Source organism: Stegastes partitus, unplaced genomic scaffold (assembly GCF_000690725.1).
Source record: "Stegastes partitus isolate 25-593 unplaced genomic scaffold, Stegastes_partitus-1.0.2 Scaffold512, whole genome shotgun sequence".
NCBI lineage: Eukaryota > Metazoa > Chordata > Actinopteri > Pomacentridae > Stegastes > Stegastes partitus.
This window is the reverse complement of record NW_007578243.1, coordinates 1-20,782: the sequence shown is the minus strand read 5'-3', so window position 1 is coordinate 20,782 and position 20,782 is coordinate 1. Positions and strand designations below refer to the sequence as shown.

General features: G+C 43.8%; 1 protein-coding gene across 1 annotated transcript in view; it reads left to right on the top strand.

Moving 5' to 3' along the window:
* Positions 1-15,964, top strand: part of kdm6ba (lysine (K)-specific demethylase 6B, a) — a 130,252-nt gene extending 114,288 nt beyond the window's left edge. Inside the window, exons 7-28 of the mRNA XM_008287672.1 lie at positions 1,434-1,520; positions 3,195-3,313; positions 3,591-3,714; positions 3,836-3,931; positions 4,045-4,333; positions 4,442-4,519; positions 4,745-4,915; positions 5,037-5,219; positions 5,465-6,088; positions 6,223-9,884; positions 10,222-10,348; positions 11,286-11,391; positions 11,541-11,746; positions 11,854-11,960; positions 12,047-12,115; positions 12,230-12,378; positions 12,498-12,612; positions 12,732-12,919; positions 13,013-13,154; positions 13,405-13,531; positions 13,956-14,126; positions 14,298-15,964. Of these exons, the coding sequence (XP_008285894.1) occupies positions 3,596-3,714; positions 3,836-3,931; positions 4,045-4,333; positions 4,442-4,519; positions 4,745-4,915; positions 5,037-5,219; positions 5,465-6,088; positions 6,223-9,884; positions 10,222-10,348; positions 11,286-11,391; positions 11,541-11,746; positions 11,854-11,960; positions 12,047-12,115; positions 12,230-12,378; positions 12,498-12,612; positions 12,732-12,919; positions 13,013-13,154; positions 13,405-13,531; positions 13,956-14,126; positions 14,298-14,315 (6,747 nt within the window). The 5' untranslated portion in view covers positions 1,434-1,520; positions 3,195-3,313; positions 3,591-3,595 and the 3' untranslated portion in view covers positions 14,316-15,964. The remainder of the gene's footprint in view (positions 1-1,433; positions 1,521-3,194; positions 3,314-3,590; positions 3,715-3,835; positions 3,932-4,044; positions 4,334-4,441; positions 4,520-4,744; positions 4,916-5,036; positions 5,220-5,464; positions 6,089-6,222; positions 9,885-10,221; positions 10,349-11,285; positions 11,392-11,540; positions 11,747-11,853; positions 11,961-12,046; positions 12,116-12,229; positions 12,379-12,497; positions 12,613-12,731; positions 12,920-13,012; positions 13,155-13,404; positions 13,532-13,955; positions 14,127-14,297) is intronic.
* Positions 15,965-20,782: the final 4,818 nt, after the last annotated feature.

Sequence of the window (20,782 nt, the reverse complement as noted above, 5' to 3'; positions counted from 1 at the left end):
AAGTGAAAGCAAAGAGCAGTTACACCTGCAGCACTCAGGGCACCATAAAGGCTGTACATTTAGGTTTCATGAATCACATTCTAGCTTTCTGATAGCTCAAGAACAATACGTGATGTTTGTGAATAAATGGAGGACAGATTGATCCGATTGATTGAACATTTTCGTAGAATTCTCCTCATCATTTCTCTAGAACTTGCGGTTTGGATGTTTGATTCCTCTCTTGGCCATGAAAGCCCCACACATCATCACATCCTGTTTGTATACCTAAACACACATCCGTATAACCACCCATGCTGCAAAGGAAGCTGAAATGACATAACGTGGTCCGAGAAATTCCCACTGTTGTCACATCTGCAGTGATGCAGAAACACGCCCCCGATCACCTGACTGTAAGTGGTGTCCCAGGAGGGCGGAGTTAAAGGACAGCGGTTTGGGGTAAGCCCTCTTCCAGGGTGCTGAGTCATCGGGGGTTCCCCGAAAAAATGACTTATGTAATGCTCGCAGACACGCTTACTGTTTCTCCTCTTATACCATGCTTTCACCAATAGGTGGTGGGACCACATGTCTTCACTTTGGTATCATCTGATAGAACCTGAGCTACTGTGTAACACTGTCTGCCGTCTGTGTACACGATCTAGTTTCAGAGTACTGAGTTTCTCACACTGTGCTGCTGGAGTAGCTGTGAGCAATGTGATAGCCAAGATAGCAATTGGAATAGATGACTGTTGGGTCACAATTCAGACATAAACACACACCCGTCTATAGAAGTGGTAATTACAACCTCGCCATGGTGTCCCCGTTTGCACTTGCCGGTCACAGCTGGCTCTCTAGATTTCTCTGCAGATACTCTCTATCTGCCTTCCAGTTTCAACTGTCTCTCCTCTCCTTTTCCCACAATGCCATGTGTTTTATTATTTTACAACATCTCCCCACCGCTACTCTTTCTCATGTGATGGTTGACTTAGCTCGCTCGGCTCTTCCTGTTAGAGTGAGATCAGCCCTGTTTGTGTGTCTGCTGCTCGCCTGTTAAGCTGCACAGTCAGTCTCACCATTGTGTCTGTGTGAGAAGAGAATGAAAGAGTGAGCGAACAAGAGCCCCCATCGCTCCCATTGTGTCAGAACTCCCGGCTGATTTACCCCTTTGCCTCTGAGCCTCCCTCAGGTTTTCCACATCGCTCTGAAACCAGGCGTCATCTCGACAGTCAGGAAGTCACTGCTGGGGGGGTGAGGGGTAGTGACGACATGCTGTCTCAAAAGTCAGAAAAGATAAACCGCAGGATAAAGAAGGTTCATACTGAAAGCAAAGACCACCTTTAGCTCTGAATCATAAGCTTTGAAAATGTGAGCCCATAACTCTTGAGTATTGTGTTTACTGTGGCTTCATGTTGTTTTTATGACAGCTTGACAGTGTTTTTCTCTTCTCTGTCTTTCAGGATTGAGGAGACCCCAGAGAGATGATTGGCAGCTGAAGCTGAGACTTAACACAACTGTGAATCAATAACTTGGTGCTACTCTAAAAGGTACGCTCAGCATGAGTGTGTTTGTGTCTTTTAAAGCATGTTGAGTGCAGTCTTGACAGTTAGCGCCGGCCTATCTTCACTTAGCAGCAGCACCTGGCGGATGATGATCCCCGTGAGGCTGAGGGGAAGAGATAGAGAGGGTGGTGTGTACATGTCACTGTGCAGCAAACTCTCCTCACAAGCCAAAAGTGTGCAGCAGTTGAAGTACCCTCGACTGGGCTTTAAATAGAGGCAGAGAGATCCAGAGTTGGTGGGAGGAAGAAGGGAAGAGAAGAGGAACTGGTGGGAGGCAGTACTGCGTATGTCCAGAGCTAATTCAGGAAAACTAGTGGAAGAGTGCTGAGCAAGAAAAATGAATCATAACCAGTGTGTGTATGTCTGTAAGCTGATGCACTGTAACATCGTTTGTCAGTGGGAGTGTTATCATTGCGTTTCTTGGTGCACCTTTGGAGCTGCAATTCGTGGAACAACTTGCCTTTAATTCCAAAATTAGCTCTATCAGGATTTTTGGGGGGGATGTTCAGCTTTATTCTCCTGTTTAACAGATGACAGATAATGAGGATTTATTGTGTTATATCTTGAGGACAACACAAGTGTTTGTCGGTCTAGTTTTTAACAGCAGTGATGAATGTGGAGGCTCAAACATCCCTCTCAGGTGTTTTCATGGACCTGTATTGATGTCTTTTTTCAGCCAAAGTACTTTGAAACAGACTTCTTTGTATCTCAACACCTTCTGTCTTTTGTGTTTGAGAAAGCCGGGAGTTATCTCTCGGCTTCTTTTATGTGTTTTCCGCTCAACCATTTTCCTTTGTGTCGTCTCAGTGTGTGTATGTGTGGGAAGGTGTGTGGGCGTTTTCATGGCACCGTTCCCACTCTCCACTCCACTCCACCTCCCTCCATCCCTTCCCTCTACTCCATCTCTTCTCCTTAATCTATCCTTCCATCCTGTTCAGACCGTCTGTCGCTGCTGCCCCCCTCTTCCTCTCCATCACGCCTGCCGTAATGAGATTAAACCTTAGTGTATCCACCGGGCATGCACATGCACACACACTTTATACACAGCCTTCAGAGTGCTGCAGTACACACACATAATCATCCACTTAAAAGAGAGCACACTGTTCTCTCTCACATGCACTAAACCAGCACAAGCCTGACACGACCATGCAGCTTGCACACTTGGATTGCTTCCACTTGCGTTGCTTCCAACACCACACACACTTGGCATGTGACCAAGGCTTCTCACTCTTAGTCTTTTCCCTCTGTCTCTTGCTATCAGGAGGCCCATGGTAAGGATTACAGTAACCCCAGGTCTGTCCTCATAGGTGAGCTCCCCACTGAGCCATCTGGGCCTCAGAAATAATCCTATTCTGCATCGAGTGGCTCACTGTCGCCTCCTACAGGCCGACTGATGCATAGCAGCCTGCAGCAGACAAAGAAGTCTTCATAATTTAATCATTAAAGTGTATTTACGTGAAATTTCTCATGACAGAAGCAGAAGAAATTCAAGAATGAGCCAGTCAGTCTCTTGCCCTATATTCTACTTCCACCATTCCCTCTGTGCTGGCAAGCTCTCCAGCTCTCACAGACTTTAACAAGCCTACATAACTGAGAGCGCAGTGGCATTTGTTGACTTTTCAGTGTGTCTCTAACTTGCTCTCTTCTTTCTCTCTGCAGCCAGTCGGCTTTTAGGTTCTTGGTGCTGAAGACACAAGAGTCAGAAACAGATATTCTCAGTGTTGGAGTGAGGCCCTCTCTGTGCTGCAGTGGAGGGCTTCACAGATACAGCTAGTCTGGTAAGTAAAGCAATGTGTTTAACCCTCTAGGATTTTTCCTACACCTGCCACAAATCCATCATGAGTGCTATAATTTTAAAACGTATTACGGTACTTTATAAACAGCTAAAACATTGTGTGACTGGATCTTGTATTTATGGAGGCATAATTACCTGAAGTTTGATATCATGTTTCCAAAACATTTCAACGTTCAACTTCTTATTACCGTCTTAGTCCACATGTGTTTTTCTTTCTGTCTCTAATCATGTCTGTGTGTCACTGTGTTGCAAACACACAGGCTGGATGCATCACGCAGTAGAGCAGTTTGGCGGGCGAAGCACACGGGATTCCTTCCCTCTGGACGGACTCAACCGGGGGCCATGGCCTCCCGTGGGCGGCCGCGCCTGGCAGCCACCTGCCAGGTCTGTCGTCAGGGCAACACATACACAAAATGTCACAGACCTCTTTATCAGTTTTAATCCATCACGTTAAACTTATAATTAGGACTCAAAATGTTGTCTGACCACAATATATCCTTATCAGGTGTTCACCTGCCATCAACCAACACCAGCTACTTCCCCATCTACCTCCTGGAGCTATGGGTGGATTAAACCATCACAGTAAATATTTAAGTAATGGGTAAGTCATATTCAAAAGCATTAGTTACAGACATAATTGATGTGACATGACAAAGCAAACATTTCTTTTGTTTGATGTAACATTATTTGAACCCTTGTGTTTGGCTGTTGCAGGCCCATGCGAGGTGAAAAGCTTGAGCTCCCACAGGCCATGTTACCAGGTATGCAGAGGGAGCAGCAGAGACCTCCTCCTCCTCCTCACCATCTTCATCCTCCACCTCCCCACAGAGCCTGGGAGCAACTAGGCCAGCTGTATGAGTCCCACCTTCCTCCTCAAGGGCATCCTGTTGTGCCCCTGCCCAATGAGCACTCACTCCGTCTCCATAACGGAGGCTATGTAGGCAGCAGCGGACCTCCCCCCAACCCGCATCTCCCCCCCAGCAGGCCAAACCAGCTGCTAAAGGTGAAGAACCATCCCACAATTGATTTCATGGCAGGTTTTTGCAGTGGAGTTAAGCAATTTTTCAGTGATGAAAAAAAAAGGCTGATCACGGTTTACTGTTTGTTTTAGTTTGGGGGTCCTCAGGAGCAGCATGTTCCCCGGGGTCCACCATTGCTGGGAGATGAGATGTGGGCTCAGGTGCACCAGGTAGGAGCTCTCTAATTGGTTATGATGGTGTTTCATCATACATATAGACACATGACAATTCCTGTTAAGGCTGTCATTTGTGCTGTAGCCAGGCTGATGGAAGAGGCATATCCCTGAGCTTTTGCTGAATATTTCAACAAAGGAATTCTAATGAACTGGCACTACAGTAGCTGCATGAGTTGTCTTCCCCTGCTGTAACAGATCCTTTAATTTGTCTGTTTGTAGCAGAGGGTCTACCCAGGGAAGATGCTTGGGGGTCAGTTGAAGAGACCAGGACCTCCACTGGGAGAGCACTCTGTTATTCAACACACTCCTCCTCCATTACTGCATCCACCCTCCCACACGGCTGCAGAGGACTGTCCCAGCCCCAGCAAGAGGAAAAAGAGTTCAGATCAGGTACCAGAAAGACACTGTTTATACTAAAACAGCCTTAATGAGTGTGACTTCTTTTTTTTTTTCTTTCCATTTATGCAGCCCAGATCCTTGAGGTATAAATATTGTCCTACTCCCTGTGCAGGTATCCCACCCCGGGCTGCAGCGTTACTCTGGTGCTGGCCAGTCTTTGCTGTCTCAGCAACAGTCATCAGTTCACCACCTCCCTCCTAAACCTGCCTTCTGGAACCCCCTTCACAAGGACAACCATGTTCCCTGGCAGCCACAGACCTCTGACCGCAAGAACACACAATCGCAGGAGTTCCAGGTCTGAACAGTGACAAAGCAACCGTTCTTTAGATTCATGGTGTTTAGAGCCAGAGGTTCATTGAGTGCAATCTGTAGGAACCTTTGCTAGATTCAGTGCTGCCATAAAGATTTATTGATTGTTTTAAATATTTGAAGCATTGAAACATGAAGCCCAGAATTGATTTCAATCTCCCTGCTATGTTAAGTGACACAGTTTAGTATTACTTTCATCATTCTGTTTTTTCTTGTTCTGTGGTCTCACAGGAAAGCAACAAACAAGGGATGGGCAGCTACACCCAAAAGTCCTCTCCTGCCTCTTCCACCCCTTCCAATCTCTCCCCTCCATTAAACGTCTCTCCAGGAAGATACAACCAGAGATGTGCTCTTCAACTCCAGAAAGACATGTCACCACCTCAGGCTGTAAACCATCAGTCCCCTCACTCCTCCTACCCCAGTCCCAGCTCCAAACTGGAGCTAGCCCCACCCTGCCAGGCTGTGGAGCCTCGTGGTCTTCACATCCAGAGAGGCCCTCATATTGGGGGCCAAGGTGGCAGTCACGCTACCTCTCATTCAGCATCCACTCCAACCAGGGGAGATAGAGATCATCATCTGCATGCCCAGTCATCACCAGCAAACGCTTCTGCAACCAGCAGCAGCAACAGCAGCAGCAGCAGGAGCAGCAGCAGCAGCAGCAGCGTGCCTTACAGCCACTTCCAGCCTCATCCAGGGCTGGGGCACCAGGGTCGTCGTCCTCCTCCTCCTCCTCCTCTTCCTCCTCCTCCTCCTCCTCCTCCTCCTCCTGCCAGCAGCACCTCAGTACCTCAGCAACAGCCAAGTGGTCCCCATGAGGTCTGGCGATACCAGAACAGGCCCAGCAGTCACTCCCTGGTGAGTACCAAGCATCTGTGCAGCAGCTCTGTTTAGATTAGTTTATTCTATGTCACCTGTTAAAAGGCAACAGCTGTTTTTATGAAAGTCTACATTTGAACTCAGTGACTGAGAAAATCTTTGTGTTTCTTCAGGAGTCGACCATCTACAGGCCTCCAGGTCTGCTACCTCAGCGCCAGCAGAGCCACAATCAGGTCATGGATAGTCGGCTTCCAGGTCCCTCCCAGCATCACCATCATGTCAGCCCTCCTCTGCCTCCAACTAACTCCACTCGAACACCTGTCATCACATCCAATCCTCCCATGTCCCAGGCCTCCTGCTCTGTCGGCCGCTATAGCAACAGCAGCAGCTCTAGTGGCGTTACCGTGGCTGGTGTCTCCGCAGTCACCACGTCCCCCCCAGTTGGCTGCTCTGTGAACAATGGCAGCAGTAATACCAGTTGGCAAAGAGGAAGAGAGCCAGTGCCGCAAAACTCCACCAGCACTGTCATTACCCCCAAATCTCAACTGGATACTCTGCTGCAGCCCACCCATCAGAGAGGGCAAGTTCCCCCTGCCAGCCACCATCAGGGGTTGCACAGACCTCAACACCAGGGACCCACTAAGTTGCAGCCTATGAAGGGGAAGACTCCATACAGTGTTCAAGCTGAACTGGAACAACCTCCCCCATTTCCCTCATCTTCTTCTTTGTTCTCAGGGCACCAGAGGGCAGGGGACAGTGTAATTACAAGCAGAGTTTCAAATCCACTCCCCAAATCTCCTCCTACATATTGCCTACCTTCTCGCTCCACAGCCCCTCAGCCATCCAGTCCAGCCTTCTCCTCCAGACCGGGTCATCAGCCAGAGTCAGCCTCGACAAAAATGTACTCTCGGCCCCGAATTCATCCACCAGCTCCAGCCTCTGTCCCTCAGTCCATTGAAGAAGCTCTTGACAAGCTTGATGCTGAGCTGGAAGGACACATGCAAGCTGAGGAAAGGAGGAAAAGGGACAGAGAGGAGCAGGAGAGAAAAATAAGAGAAGAGGAGAGACTAAAGAAAGAATGGGAAATGCGGCAAAAGTTGGATGAGGAGAGGAAAAGGAAAGAGCTGGAAAGGAAGGACGAGGAGAGGAAAAAGCGAGAAGTGGAGAGACACGAGGAGGAGAGGAGGAGGAGAGAATGGGAGAAGCGAGAGCAGGAGCGAAAGAGGAAGCTAGAAGAGGAGAGGAAGAGAAGAGAAGTGGAGAGACTGGAGAAAGAGAGGAAAAAGAGAGAATGGGAGAGGCAAGAAGAGGAGAGGAATAAGAGAGAATGGGAGAAGAAGGAGCGGGAAAGGAAGAGGAGAGAGTTTGAGAGGCAAGAGGAGGAGAAGAGGAGGAGGGAAGCAGAGAGGCTGGAGGAGGAGAGAAGAAAAAGGGAGAGGGAAGAGGAAGAGAAGAAAAAACAAGCAGAGTTGGAAAGGAGAGAAGAGGAGAGAAGAAGGACGGAGCGAAAGAGAGAAGACAGACTTTGCATTACAAAAGGAAAAGAGCAGACTGCTATTGAAAATCTTGAGAGACTGCTCTCTGGCAACACCTCCCCAGCACCTCCACCGCCTCCCCTCTCTTCTGTTACCGCGCCTGCTCCTTCAGGTCCTCCGCCCTCCAGCTCCCAGGCTTCTCCTTCTTATCCCTGGCTGAGCCGTGGTGGTGTTCCCCCCTGTCCACCCGGCCAGACACCCACCAGCACTACTCCTGTAGAAAGACTGCGGCCACCTCCTCTAACACCTCAGACTGAGTATGCCAGAGAGAAGCAGAGGCAGAGGGAGATGTGGAGCAACAATGGCGGAACGACATTCAGTCCCTCATCAACACACAATACCTCAGGGATGAACCAGCCGGTGTACCCCAACAAGCCTCCGGCAATGCAAGCAGCACCCAACCAATCCAAAGATGCAGCCAGGGAGAGAGACAGCAGCCAACACTCTCTCTCGACATTGGCACTTAGAGAGCCCCCCAAACTGTATCAGGCCTTTTCTAGAGAAAACCTCCCACCACCACCTCTATCCTCCAGCTCCACCAGGGGAATCCTCAGCAAACAGGCGGTAGAAAATGGTTTGCAGAATGCTGGCAGCTGCAGCACTGACTCTGACAGTGCTCAGTTTGAGGAGGAATCCTCAGAGTTGTCTACACTGCTCCCTGACGGTCTGGCTAATATTATGGCAATGCTGGATGAATCCATCAAAAAGGAAGAGGAGATGTATAACAGCAAAAAGGCTGGATCTACAGGTCTCCTCGACAGCTTCTCTCCCAGTGCTGAGCCTGTCAAGAGCTACCTGTGTGCCCCAGACCTAATCCCAGCAACAAAGCATCAGCCCAACCAGGAAGACTTTGGATCCAACGCTAGCCCTCCTGTGCTCAGCCGTCAAGGCTCGCTGGCTTCTCCTTGCAGCCGAACGTCATCTCTCAATGAGGAGGATGAGGACTACCTTAAACCTCACATGAACCATAAGCAGTCTGTGGACATGGGAATGCCAGAAGGTAACACCAATTACCGCCACAGTGACCTGGCTAAACTTTACGGCCTTCCTGAGCAGACTAAAAGCGAGGCTGACGAGGATGATGACGAAGAGGATTCTGAGGCCCCATCTTGTTCTCCACCACCCCAAAGACCTCACCTCCATCAAACAGGTGTTAACAGCATGTTCAAGTCCTTAGCGACAGTCCTAGAGAGCCAGAAGTATGCCTACCGTGGTGGGCCTTTTGGGAGACCCCCGCCATCAGCTCTGGTTGGCGTCAAATATTCCTCTTCGCTGTCGCTCGGCCCTGATATCTGCCGTCAGCAGCAAGGCAGTTCACCCACGTCAGATTCAACTAATCCACCATTCAGTCCTGCTGTCCCACCCCAAAAGTCCTCTCCTCTTTCTTTGCTGGAAGACAAGAAACTGAAAATAGAGGACAATGATGCCTGGACAGATGATGGGGAAACAGAAGAAAGGATACACTCTATCAAAAAGAGGAGCATTTCTATCATAAAGCCCATTAAAGTGATCAAGGAGGAGCAACAGTTGACAACCATCTATGAGTCTTCTCTGGCAGAGTTGGGAAAGAGCTGCGAGGTCATGCTGAGTCGACAGTCACTTCCTAACAAGAACTTATTTGATAAACCTGACAGTCATGTTAAACTGGAGGACAGACACAAACCTGAGAAAGTAAAAGAACACAGAGAGAAAGACAGAAACCGGAACCGAGAGAGGGAGAAAGAGAAGAAGAGAAAGCACGGTCACAGCCACAGCAGCAGCAGGAAGCATGAAGACAGGAAAGAAAAAAAGAAGCATAGAGAAAAGAGGGACGAGATGGTATTTTCGTCTTCATCATCGTCGTCATCCACCCATTCTAGTTCCAGCCACAAGCGACACAAGGATGGAAAGAGCCATAAGGAGAAGAAAGATCGCAGAATTCTTGGTGACCTCAATCTCCAGAGGAAGGAAGGGTTGGAGAAGAATCGGAGTCATTATGACGCGGATAAAAAGAGACGCAAAGAGGCTTCCGGTGCCAGCTCCACCAGTGAAGGGGAACATGCAGAATGGACCTCAAGTTCAGGAGAAAGATCTTCAGAGCACAATAAAGGTTCTGACTCTGGTTCCTCATTAGGTTCCACAGACTTCTTGAAATTGAAGGCACTGTCTGATGGGCCACCAAAGGAGCTGAAGATTCGCCTCATCAAAGTGGAGAGCGGGGACAGGGAGACATTCATTGCCTCGGAGGTGGAAGAAAAGAGGATTCCACTGGAGGAAATTACCATTAAGAACACAGCAGGCGAAATTATCCGCTCCTGCAAGTAAGTGCAAGTCTTTCTGAAAATGTATTTATTGCGAAAGTTCACTAGCATTTGTCATCTCAGGGATTTATGAATGTCAAAGATTCTTGTTTTCCTTGACTCTGACTTATAGTTGGCAGCTTTTTTTGTTACTCTGTAAAAACTTCCTTTGAGATATTTGTCAGCAAGTTAGAATGAGTTTTAACGAATGTATTTAGACAAAGCAAGTGAAGTCTGAAATTACTCCACTTTAGGCAGCTCACATACACAACAGTATTCAACAAAACTTGTATAATAGAAGCTTTGTTGTGCTTTGTTTGCATCAGTTAATTTGTACTGTTTTTGTTTAATGTTCTAGGGGAGCCAGAATGAAAGGGAAATTCAGAGAATCATACCTGCTGCCAGCATTCTCCGTAAAGCCCGTCATAGCCACAGAGGAACCCATTCCTCGAGAGAAGCTCAACCCTCCTACACCCAGCATCTATGTAAGTCACCACATTTCTGACACACACTGGCTTTCTTGAAGTCTTTGCTTGACATATAATACAATTTACATGGAGTAAATGTATTCCCTCTTAACGCTTGGTTCTCAAATGCCGCTGGGTATCATACATTAATCAACACAAGAAAGGTGGACAACACTTGTTTCTATTCAAATAGCACTCAAATGTACATTCTTTAAAGGAAAAGTTGGCTTAACATGTGAATTACATAATACAGTTGTTTAGACAATGCACCTAAAATGCATGTGCTGCCCTCTTGTGGCCATTTGCTTTGCATGAGGTTAAAACACTGACTGTACAGCGATCAAATATCAATTCAAACTAGGAAGCACCCATCTAGACCACACCTCATATTCTGATTACCTGGGGCACCTTTGGTCAGGAAGTGAACCTAGTCAAACAAAAAGAGTCAGCCAAGTTAATATATTTATTTTAAAAAAATGCCTTTTAGAAGCACTGGGGACTCAAACCATTACAAACGTATTGCTATTAGGTCCTAAAGCATTTATGTAAATTGGCAGAATATTAATCTCTTCCCACCTAACTCTCATTTTGAAGTACGGGCTGCACGGTGGCTCAGACTGGTTAGGACGCCTGGGATCTTTCTGTGTGGAGTTTGCGCGTTCTCTCTCTCTCTCTTTGGGTTCTCTCCGGGTTCTCCGGCTTCCTCCCACAGTCCAAAAACATGCTGAGGTTAATTGATGATTCTAAATTGTCCGAAGGTGTGAATATGAGTGCGCTTGTTTGTCTCTAAGTGTAGCCCTGTGATAGACTTGCGACCTGTCCAGGGTGTCGGCTGGGATCTTACAGAGAATTAAGTGGATAATGGATGGATTTATGGATTTTGAAATACACCATCTCTTGGTACTGTGGCGATGTTTTTTATTCAATATTCATAACTGATTTTTCGTCTTTACAGTTGGAGAGTAAGAGGGATGCCTTCTCCCCTGTGTTGCTGCAGTTCTGTACAGACCCCAAGAATCCCGTCACTGTCATCAGAGGACTGGCTGGATCTCTACGACTCAGTAAGTTTACACTTAATGTGAATTTTAAATACATTCAATTTTTTTTACATGCAAACTTGTGAGAAATCTTTCCTGTTGACCAATAGCAACTTTGCAACAAAAAGCTGCTTCTAAAGCACGTCTCTAATTTTCCCTCACAATCTTTTCAGACCTCGGGCTGTTTTCTACAAAGTCCCTTGTGGAAGCCAATGCAGAGCAAGCGGTGGAGGTGAGGACTCAGGTGCAGCAGCCTGCTGATGAGAACTGGGACCCCAGTGGCACAGGTCAAACATGGCCCTGTGAGAGCAGTCGCTCCCACACCACCATCGCCAAGTACGCCCAGTACCAGGCCTCCAGCTTCCAAGAGAGTCTGCAGGTATAGAACATGGCACATTAGTGGTGCTATTACTACTTCCATTTCTACATTCATGCACATTGTGTTATACCAGAATCAGCTTATAAACACGTTATATGTGTCTTCAGGAGGAGAAAGGCAGTGATGAGGAGGACGATGAAGATGATGAGAAAGAGAAGAAGCCACTCAGCAGCTCTGATACTCCCAACAAGGACAGCTGTAAAGAAAGTAGCAAGTAAGTATAATGTCCGGTTCACAACATTTATTAAAAAGTACTCAGAAGTTTTGCAATTTGTGCTGATGTTCAAATGTTGTTCTCAGTGGTGAACAGAAAGCAGTTGGGAAGATCATCAAGTTTGGCACCAATATTGACCTCTCTGATCCCAAGAGGTGAGCAGCTTCAACATTCCATCCTATAACAATACTGATCTGTGTAGCAAAAGCTCTTTGTCACACATTACCTAAAAGGAAAGCAGAGCTCTCATCTGTCGTCTCTCCGCTCAGGTGGAAACCCCAACTTCAGGAGTTGCAGAAACTTCCAGCATTCATGCGTGTAGCATCCAGTGGAAACATGCTGAGCCACGTGGGACACACCATCTTAGGCATGAACACTGTGCAGCTATACATGAAGGTTCCAGGGAGTCGAACACCTGGTAAGCACCATGGGTGGAAGACACCTTTGTCAAACGATACACAACAGAAGTTACTACCTGAAATAAGTATTCCCAGTACAAACAGTTGTTACACACAGTCTTCTATCCTTATTCAACAGGTCACCAGGAGAACAATAACTTCTGCTCAGTAAACATTAACATCGGCCCTGGAGACTGCGAATGGTTTTCTGTGCATGAGAACTACTGGCAAGCCATCAATGACTTCTGTGAAAAGTGAGTAGATGGAGACAAATGTAAATGAACAATTTACATAGCTTGTAAAAGTATAAATGCCTATATTTTTCAACATAACATACTAAGACCTACACTTTCTACCTGTCTTGTGTGTTCAGGCATGGAGTGGACTACCTGACAGGGTCCTGGTGGCCGGTGTTGGAGGACCTCTACAACGCCAACATCCCAGTATACCGCTTCATTCAGCGGCCTGGAGACTTGGTGTGGATCAACGCTGGTACCGTTCACTGGGTTCAGGCTGTGGGTTGGTGCAACAATATTGCCTGGAACGTTGGGCCTCTCAATGGTAAGAATTGCACCACCTAGTGGCCAAAATATAGATTACTACAACAACAGCGAGAGCATTTCTAAGACAATATTTGTTTCATGTGTATTCCAGGTTACCAGTACCAGCTGGCTCTGGAGAGGTTTGAATGGAACGAAGTAAAGAAGGTCAAGTCCATTGTCCCGATGATTCATGTGTCCTGGAACGTGGCCCGCACTCTGAAGATCAGTGACCCAGACACCTACAAGATGATCAAGTAAGTACAGCTCGCAGTTCATGAGTCACATCTAAATAAAACCTTTAAACAGGTGTGGTATACAAAGATCACTACAACAAGTCAACAACACCACAATGAGTATGACCAGTCACTACGTTAATGAAGTAGAATGTATTGGAGGGACGTTCTATTGGATTGCATTGGTTATTATATAAATACACACAAAAACCTGTACATGAATATTCAGCAGGACTCTTTATATTAATGCTGACCTCTGCTTTCCTGCCAGACACTGCCTGCTGCAGTCCATGAAGCACATCCAGATCCTGCGAGACCAGCTGGTGGCTGATGGCAAAAAGATTTCCTACCAGAGTCGGGTCAAAGATGAGCCCGCCTACTACTGCAACGAGTGTGACGTGAGTAGCTGTCAGTCATTCTAAATGAAATCCTGAATAAATAATGGAAACTCTTACTATCATTTCATTCCATGCCAATTCAACTAACTCTCCAAGTTCAAACAATGGATTTCCTTACAAAATTCTAACACTCTACTCAAAATACTGTTTCAATTTAATATTTTTTAAAATTGAAAAATTCTAAAAATGCAGAATTTTTTAAGTGTCTGGAGTAAAGCTTTGGGATTCTGAAAGGTCCCACGTGCTTTATAGGAGTGCATTAACTTCCTAGTGTTCTTGCAATGCCTGCTCCTGACAAATGTCTAAAGAGCTTTCAATACTCTAGCTTAAAACTTGCACAGGATTCTTTTTACAATCAGTCATTTGCTGCAGTCAAGACATTCTTCATAACTGTGAACATTCGCTCTGTTCTCTCCTGCCACAGGTGGAGGTGTTCGATTTGTTGTTTGTGACAAGTGAGAACAACAGCAGGAAGACGTATGTGGTTCACTGTGAGGACTGCGCTCGACAGCGTAGCCCCAACCTGACCAACGTAGTGGTGCTGGAGCAGTACCGCATTGAGGAGCTCATGAACGTATACGATTCCTTCAGCTTGGTGAGCAGACACTTACCTCCTCCCAACATTCTGCTGCCTTGTCAAATGTTTGTTCAAAGTACGATTGATGAGAGGTGCTTTCTAGCCCTCAAATAAATGTAAATGTTACCATGTCACTAGCACATTATTTGCATTGTTAGTAAATTAACTGTCATATTTTTCTCTCACCAGACCACCTCCTCCCGGTGACAGAGCTCCCCAGCCGTGTCTCCTCAGCCATAACCAAAACTCCTGCAAGCCAGGACAAAAGACAGTCCAACTTTGGTTTTCAACGTACCCTTTCATTATTTAGCATCATTTTTGCTACTACTACTGCTACTACTTGCCGAACAGCCAGTTGAATACGTTTACTCATTATTACTGTTTACAAAAAGAGATACCAAGCCGCCAATAAAATACCAGTTTACTCTCAGATGGTGCTTTCAACCAGAAACCTTGGCAACAGAGAACCCGGGGGGCAGTTGGTGCTGCCATTGAACAAACTTTGGAGGGTAGTTGATGGTTTCAATGGCGTGTTTCTGTCAGTACCAGAAAAAAAAAAAACTTTTCTGTTGTTGTCTTGAATACTGAAATTTGTACATGCTGTTTGAAATTTTTGTGGGGTGCTGTCTTTTTTTAAAATAATTTATTGTTTTGTTTTTTCTAAACTAGATCAGCCTAGATATATACCACATTGGCCTTGTATTTAGAAAAGAGAGAAAATGAAAAATACTAATAATAGAGATATGAACATTTTTCTAAAGCATTAAGAATTTAAAAAAAAAAAACATAAATACAATTGTTTGGAATCCTTCAAAAGATACGGGTTTTAGTGACTTTGGTTGTTTTTTTGGGGGGGGATTCATTTTTTTTGCTTTTCAGAATCTTGTATGTGTTATAAATCTTGTTTTTATGAATTATACTTTTATTTCCTCTGAAGATTAATATTCATTTGTCACACGTCATCAGGTCTTTTTGTTCATTTCTCCCATTTCTATATGACCTATCTCTTGAAAGAAAAAAAAAAAAAGAAAGAAAAAACTCATTGTCATCTGGTGTGTGTGTTGTACCTCTGATTGTTTGTTCCAATATGCAGACTTAGAATTTTCTGGATTTTTTTTTTTATTTTTATTTTTTTGGCATTGTACATTTAATTTAAAATGTTTCCTCTATTTATTGGATATCAATGTTCTCCCTTTTTAGGGTTGTACAATTTAGCTTTTTTTTTTTTTTCCCTTTATTTTTTATGGTGACCGATTGCTCTGTAAGAACTGAAATGTGGAGGTTGTATGTCTGCAGGAGTGGAGGCTGCTGTTCCTCTGGTGCTTGCCTCTCGACTCTTGCCTTTTCTCCTGATATATATTAAATTATATCTTTATCTTGAATATAACACCACCTTTCCTGTAGACAATAGGCACACTGCTCACGTAGAGAAAATGACTAATGGAATGCTGTGTTTGTATGCTCATTAAGGAAAAAAAAACAAAACTACTTTTTCGAAAGAGTTTTGAGAAATGGTAATTTTTTTTACTATGTAGGGGGCTTTTAGATGAGATTTTAATGATTTTATGATATCTGTTGAATATGATAACGGGATAGATGGTGCTAAATGTTCTCTTTGAACAACTCTTTCTTTTTGTCTTCTTAAAATGAGAATTCTATTTTTCCTGTTGCAATATTACCTTACACTTTTCCTTCTCTTTGTGGTCATTTATTTATAACTGCACTGTTTAGAGAATTCACACAGACATACTTGCAGACACACACACCAAACTGAGCCAGACATGTCTTAAACACTTGTGAATTTGTGTGACATTACTATGACTATTAATAATAAACGCTTTTTGATAAATCGAGAACACAGTAAGACTTGGCTGATTTATTATTTTCTTTTCCTCTTGCTTTGTGGCATCTCATCTGCCAGCAGCATATTTGTAGATAAGATGCACCTCTGTGTGGTTCTCATCACAGTATTCCCTTTTATAAGCAGTTTTAAAAAAAAAAAAAGACTATTTTGAAAATACAGGTTCCAAACTAGAAACTCAATGTGAAAAAAATGAATTCACCTGTGATAACTGAAACACAACTTAGCAAACGTGAACATTCAAAATTATGTATGCCAATGAAATGTAATTAGTCTAACTGCAATAACATTATTGTGAAATCACTGGTGAAAAATATAATACAGTACTAGTACATACTATACACTGTACTATAGTATATTCACTATAGTGTACTAAACAGTACACCACTATGACATTGTGGACCATACTGTATTGTACTATACTACTCTGCCATCCTGAACTATACTACATGGCACCATATCTATACTATGCTCCTTTTCTGTAATGTTCTTAATGACATGAATGACAACAGTCCCCTTCTTTCGATTTGCAACATTGTCCTATTTCCCATTTCAAACCTGGACATCTTTCCACAAAATAAGCAGCACTGCACGATTTCTGACAGCTGACAAATTTATACCAACTGCAGAGCCGATCATATTGCCCAGTTCTCCTAAAGCCTCTTGGCCCCACATTATATTCATGAGCCTTCAGCATTCTGTGTACATCACTCAAAGTAAAATATCTTGTCTGAAATGTTTCCAAGTCCTATTTTTTACTTTAATGTAGGTTTATCTAAGCCTAAATATTAAGTACTATAAGAAGCTTCTTGTGTTTACTGCATTCATTCCCTAATGAGTCATTCTTTTTTTCTTTTTTTACTACATATTCCCTCCCACCTTTGATAGGGTCGAAAGTGACGTAAATACTAGGGTCAGTTAGACAACAGCAGCCCAGGAAGCTGGATTGTTGTAAACAAAGGATTAAACTTGCTTTCAGATATTTATTTACAGATCATCCTCCTGCTGTCATTCTTATCTTTTTTCTATAATGACATATAGCCAACTGTCCTTAAGCATGTCATAGACCACCTTAAATTAATTTACTCTCTTATAAATCATATCCAGGAGCTGTAACACATTTTTGGCACAGCTTTGTTATTCAGCTTGAGCATGCTATTGTTAGATATGCGTGTCGAAAAACACGTCTGGAGTTGACAGAAAAGTTTCCATTTGAAAACTAAGGAAGGAGATTGTACAAGTGGCAAAACTTCCGAGAAAGGAGAGCAGGAAAAAGAAGTAAGTAAGAAACTACCCGGACTTCAGTTTCCTTGCTAATAATTCAGTAGGCATTCACACATTTGACCTTATACACAGAAAACAGGGCACTAATGTTAGTTTTTCATTAACCATCATCTTGGCTTTCTCAGTCATGTTTATATCTGCCCATTCTGTGCCAGTGGGAACATTGTGTTGCATTACAACACACAACCACCTTTCTGAACCCATACACTGTACTTGACTTTTATGAGGCAATGTTCATGCTTGCTGCACCCTAATTAGGTGGGAAAAAAAGCCAGAAAAAAAGAGATTTGACCATACAGATGTCCTGCACACTATCCAACATACAATACTTGAGTTTGGGATGCATGTAAAAATGAGGGATGGATGTAACTTTACATTAGACAGGTACAAACAGATTGAACGAACATGATCTCAATGATAATCACTAATTAGTATTTTGATCAACATTGAGATCACAATTATTTATTACCATTATTCATTGATTTTACTGGGAAAATCTTGTACTTTTACATTTAAATGGAGTACTGGTTTCCCGTCCATGTTGTGGTACAGTCCTGTTAATGTAAAACTTAAAATAAAACTTAAATTAGGTTCTTCTTTAACGGAATTCTCCTAAATCCATCCATCCATCCATCCATTATCTAGACACCGCTTAATCCTCATTAGGGTCGCTGGGGTGCTGGAGCCTATCCCAGCTGACTTAGGGTGAAGGCAGGGGACACCCTGGACAGGTCACCAGTCTATCACAGGGCCATACTTAGAGACAGACAACCAAGCACACTCACATTCACACCTACAGACAATTTAGAATCACCAATTAACCTCAACATGTTTTTTGGACTTATGGGAGGAAGCTGGAGAACCCGGAGAGAACCCACGCTGCACGGGGGAGAACATGGAAACTCCCTGCCCCCACCTGGACGTAAACCGGCGATCTTCTTGCTGCAAGCCAACAGTGCTACCAACTACGCCACCTTGCAGCCCAATTCTCCTAAATGCAACATATAAATAAAGTTGTGCCCACAACACCTCACTTGCTGAACACATCTGCTAATCGATAAAAATGACAAATTACCAATGTTCCCTAAAGGCATCACACCCAGGGTTACACCTTGTAAGCCTTGATTTTTCGAGAATGTGGTTTTGGCCCATGTAGATTTTAACTAAAAAGCATTCATATCCTTGGAGTCACTCATTTCATGTAAATAATTTTGGGCTGTATTTGTGATTCTTACTTCCTGTAGGTTTTTGAAAGCTGTCATTCAATGGAATGATGTTATTTAATTCAGGAACTGAGGGGAGAAGGTGGGGTGAGACAAAATGTGCTGCTGTGAAAGTCGCTTTGGCACCTTGATTTCTTTAGACGAGCTTGCATTTATTTTCAGCTTTGACGGGGACGAAAAAGATGGGTGATGAAGACATATATCATTTGGTTGCAGAGTTATAGCAATTCCCTATTTAAAGTGGCTTTCCTTTGTACAAAATCTTTTTTTTTTTGTTTCTCCCTTGCAAATGGTTTAATAAGACAAAAGGCATTGTGTTCCTGTATGTCAAGGAAATACATTTTATAAGCATGTTTAAAATATTGTTTGAGACAGAAACCAATAAAAACAACAACAACAAAAAAAGGAAATCACACTGAAGAAGCTTCTTGAGAGCCTCTTGTGTACTTTCTAAGTTCAGCCTTAACTGTATTACAATCTCCAGTGTTCCCATGCAGGGTTCTAGAATACTGGCAAGTCACCAAGTCCTCAGGTCAAGTTCGAGGCCACAGGGGCAGCACAAGGACAGAGTATTACTGGACAGACTGAAGGAAATCCTGCTGAAAAACACACAGGAAGACCACCTCCGTCCATCTAACTGTCCATCCTGCTGCAGTCAGGTGGTGATAAGAGAGTGGACGCTCTTCTCTCCACCAAGACAAAATACTTGAGCTATCCAATCACCACCATAATTATGATGGTCAAAACTTTGAAGTTTGTTTATGCTGCTCTTGTTGAGCATGGGAGCAGAGATTACATGATAATTATTTTGTCTGTAATAACAAGAACCCCCCTCCAAAAAAAAAAAGAAAAAAGAAAAAAGGGACTGTGTAAGATTTTAACATTCTGTTTATCGTCATCACTTTCATGTCTTCAGGTTTTTTGCTCACTGTTGACAATGCGAGGTCCAAAGAAGCGCTGGAAGGAAATAAACACTGCAAGCTCAAAGCAGAGGAAAAAGGCTGGAAAATCAGGATCAGACAAGACTAATTATTAGGTTTCTGCTCTGATCTTTTATCATTGGACTGATTACTGCCTTCCTCAGTCTCTTGGGATCTTGCTCTTGCTTCAGTACCCTTTTTTCTGCTCCTATATTCCAGAGGATCTCCTGATAGTGCATGTATACTTTTTTCATTCCTTATAAACAGACTCTCTTGTTTGCGTTTATCTTTTCATCGTGTAACTACTTTCATCTGCCACTGACCTGACTTAGCCTGAGGTTTAAACTTAGCTGTAATGATTCACCTTGTAAACCTTTTTCTTAGCCTTCACACTCCTCCAAACCACTCAGTATATTACTTACAGGTACCAACTATTTCATCTGACAAACTTAAGTTATTACATCTAAATTAACTAGTTATTCTAGTTATCTACTAGTTATCTATCTATCTAGTTATCTACTAGTTAACCAGTTATCTACTTAACAACATCAATTGCATTATTAGAACTTTTAGTGGATGTTGGTCATTTGTGCTTCTGAAGCCTCAACCTTGTCAAGCTGTGACAACAGGATGTTTTTAGAGCAGGAAGGTGATGTAGCAGTTTGAGACAATGTCCTTCAAAAAGAGGAAGCAGGTTAAAATGCTATTTCCTCTACTTAAAATGTCATGATACAAAAGCTTTTCAGTGTAGCATAAGATTAAAATCTAAATTAGACTTTCATCTGAAAGGGTCACAGTCGGGACATTTTCGCATTACTTTGGAATTTCTCACAAAAACTTTTGCATCCATGAAGAGAGGCTGAGCGAGACCCTACGCTCATCTCATTTTTCTGTTATGAGGCTCCTCGTCTCTTCTTTCCTCCACCCTGGAACCCGGAAATGGATCCTATTTTGACAGATTTCTCACTTCCTAAAATGCATCTCATGACAAATCAGGCCTGGATTAGCGACGATGCACAGGTGTATGCTTCATGTATTCTTTGTGGAAGTCTTTTCTGCATCCGTGACAATATTTAAGATGTACGGCACACAGTGTTTCAGATACAGCAGGACTGACAAATTATAATATGTATATATAATATACATATAATATATATTACTCAATCATAGTATGTGTAGTGTATATTGGAAACTACTCTTTGTAGTTCAGTTGCACTCATTGATTTAGGGGCACCAATTATTAGGGTCCGAGCACCCAAAAGGGTGCGAAGACCCTATTGGAACTGCTCGGATTATTATTATTATTCGTGCCAAAGACACGCGTTTTTGAGGCCCTAAACATACTCGAAAACTCACCAAAATTGCCATGTACATCAGACCCGGTGA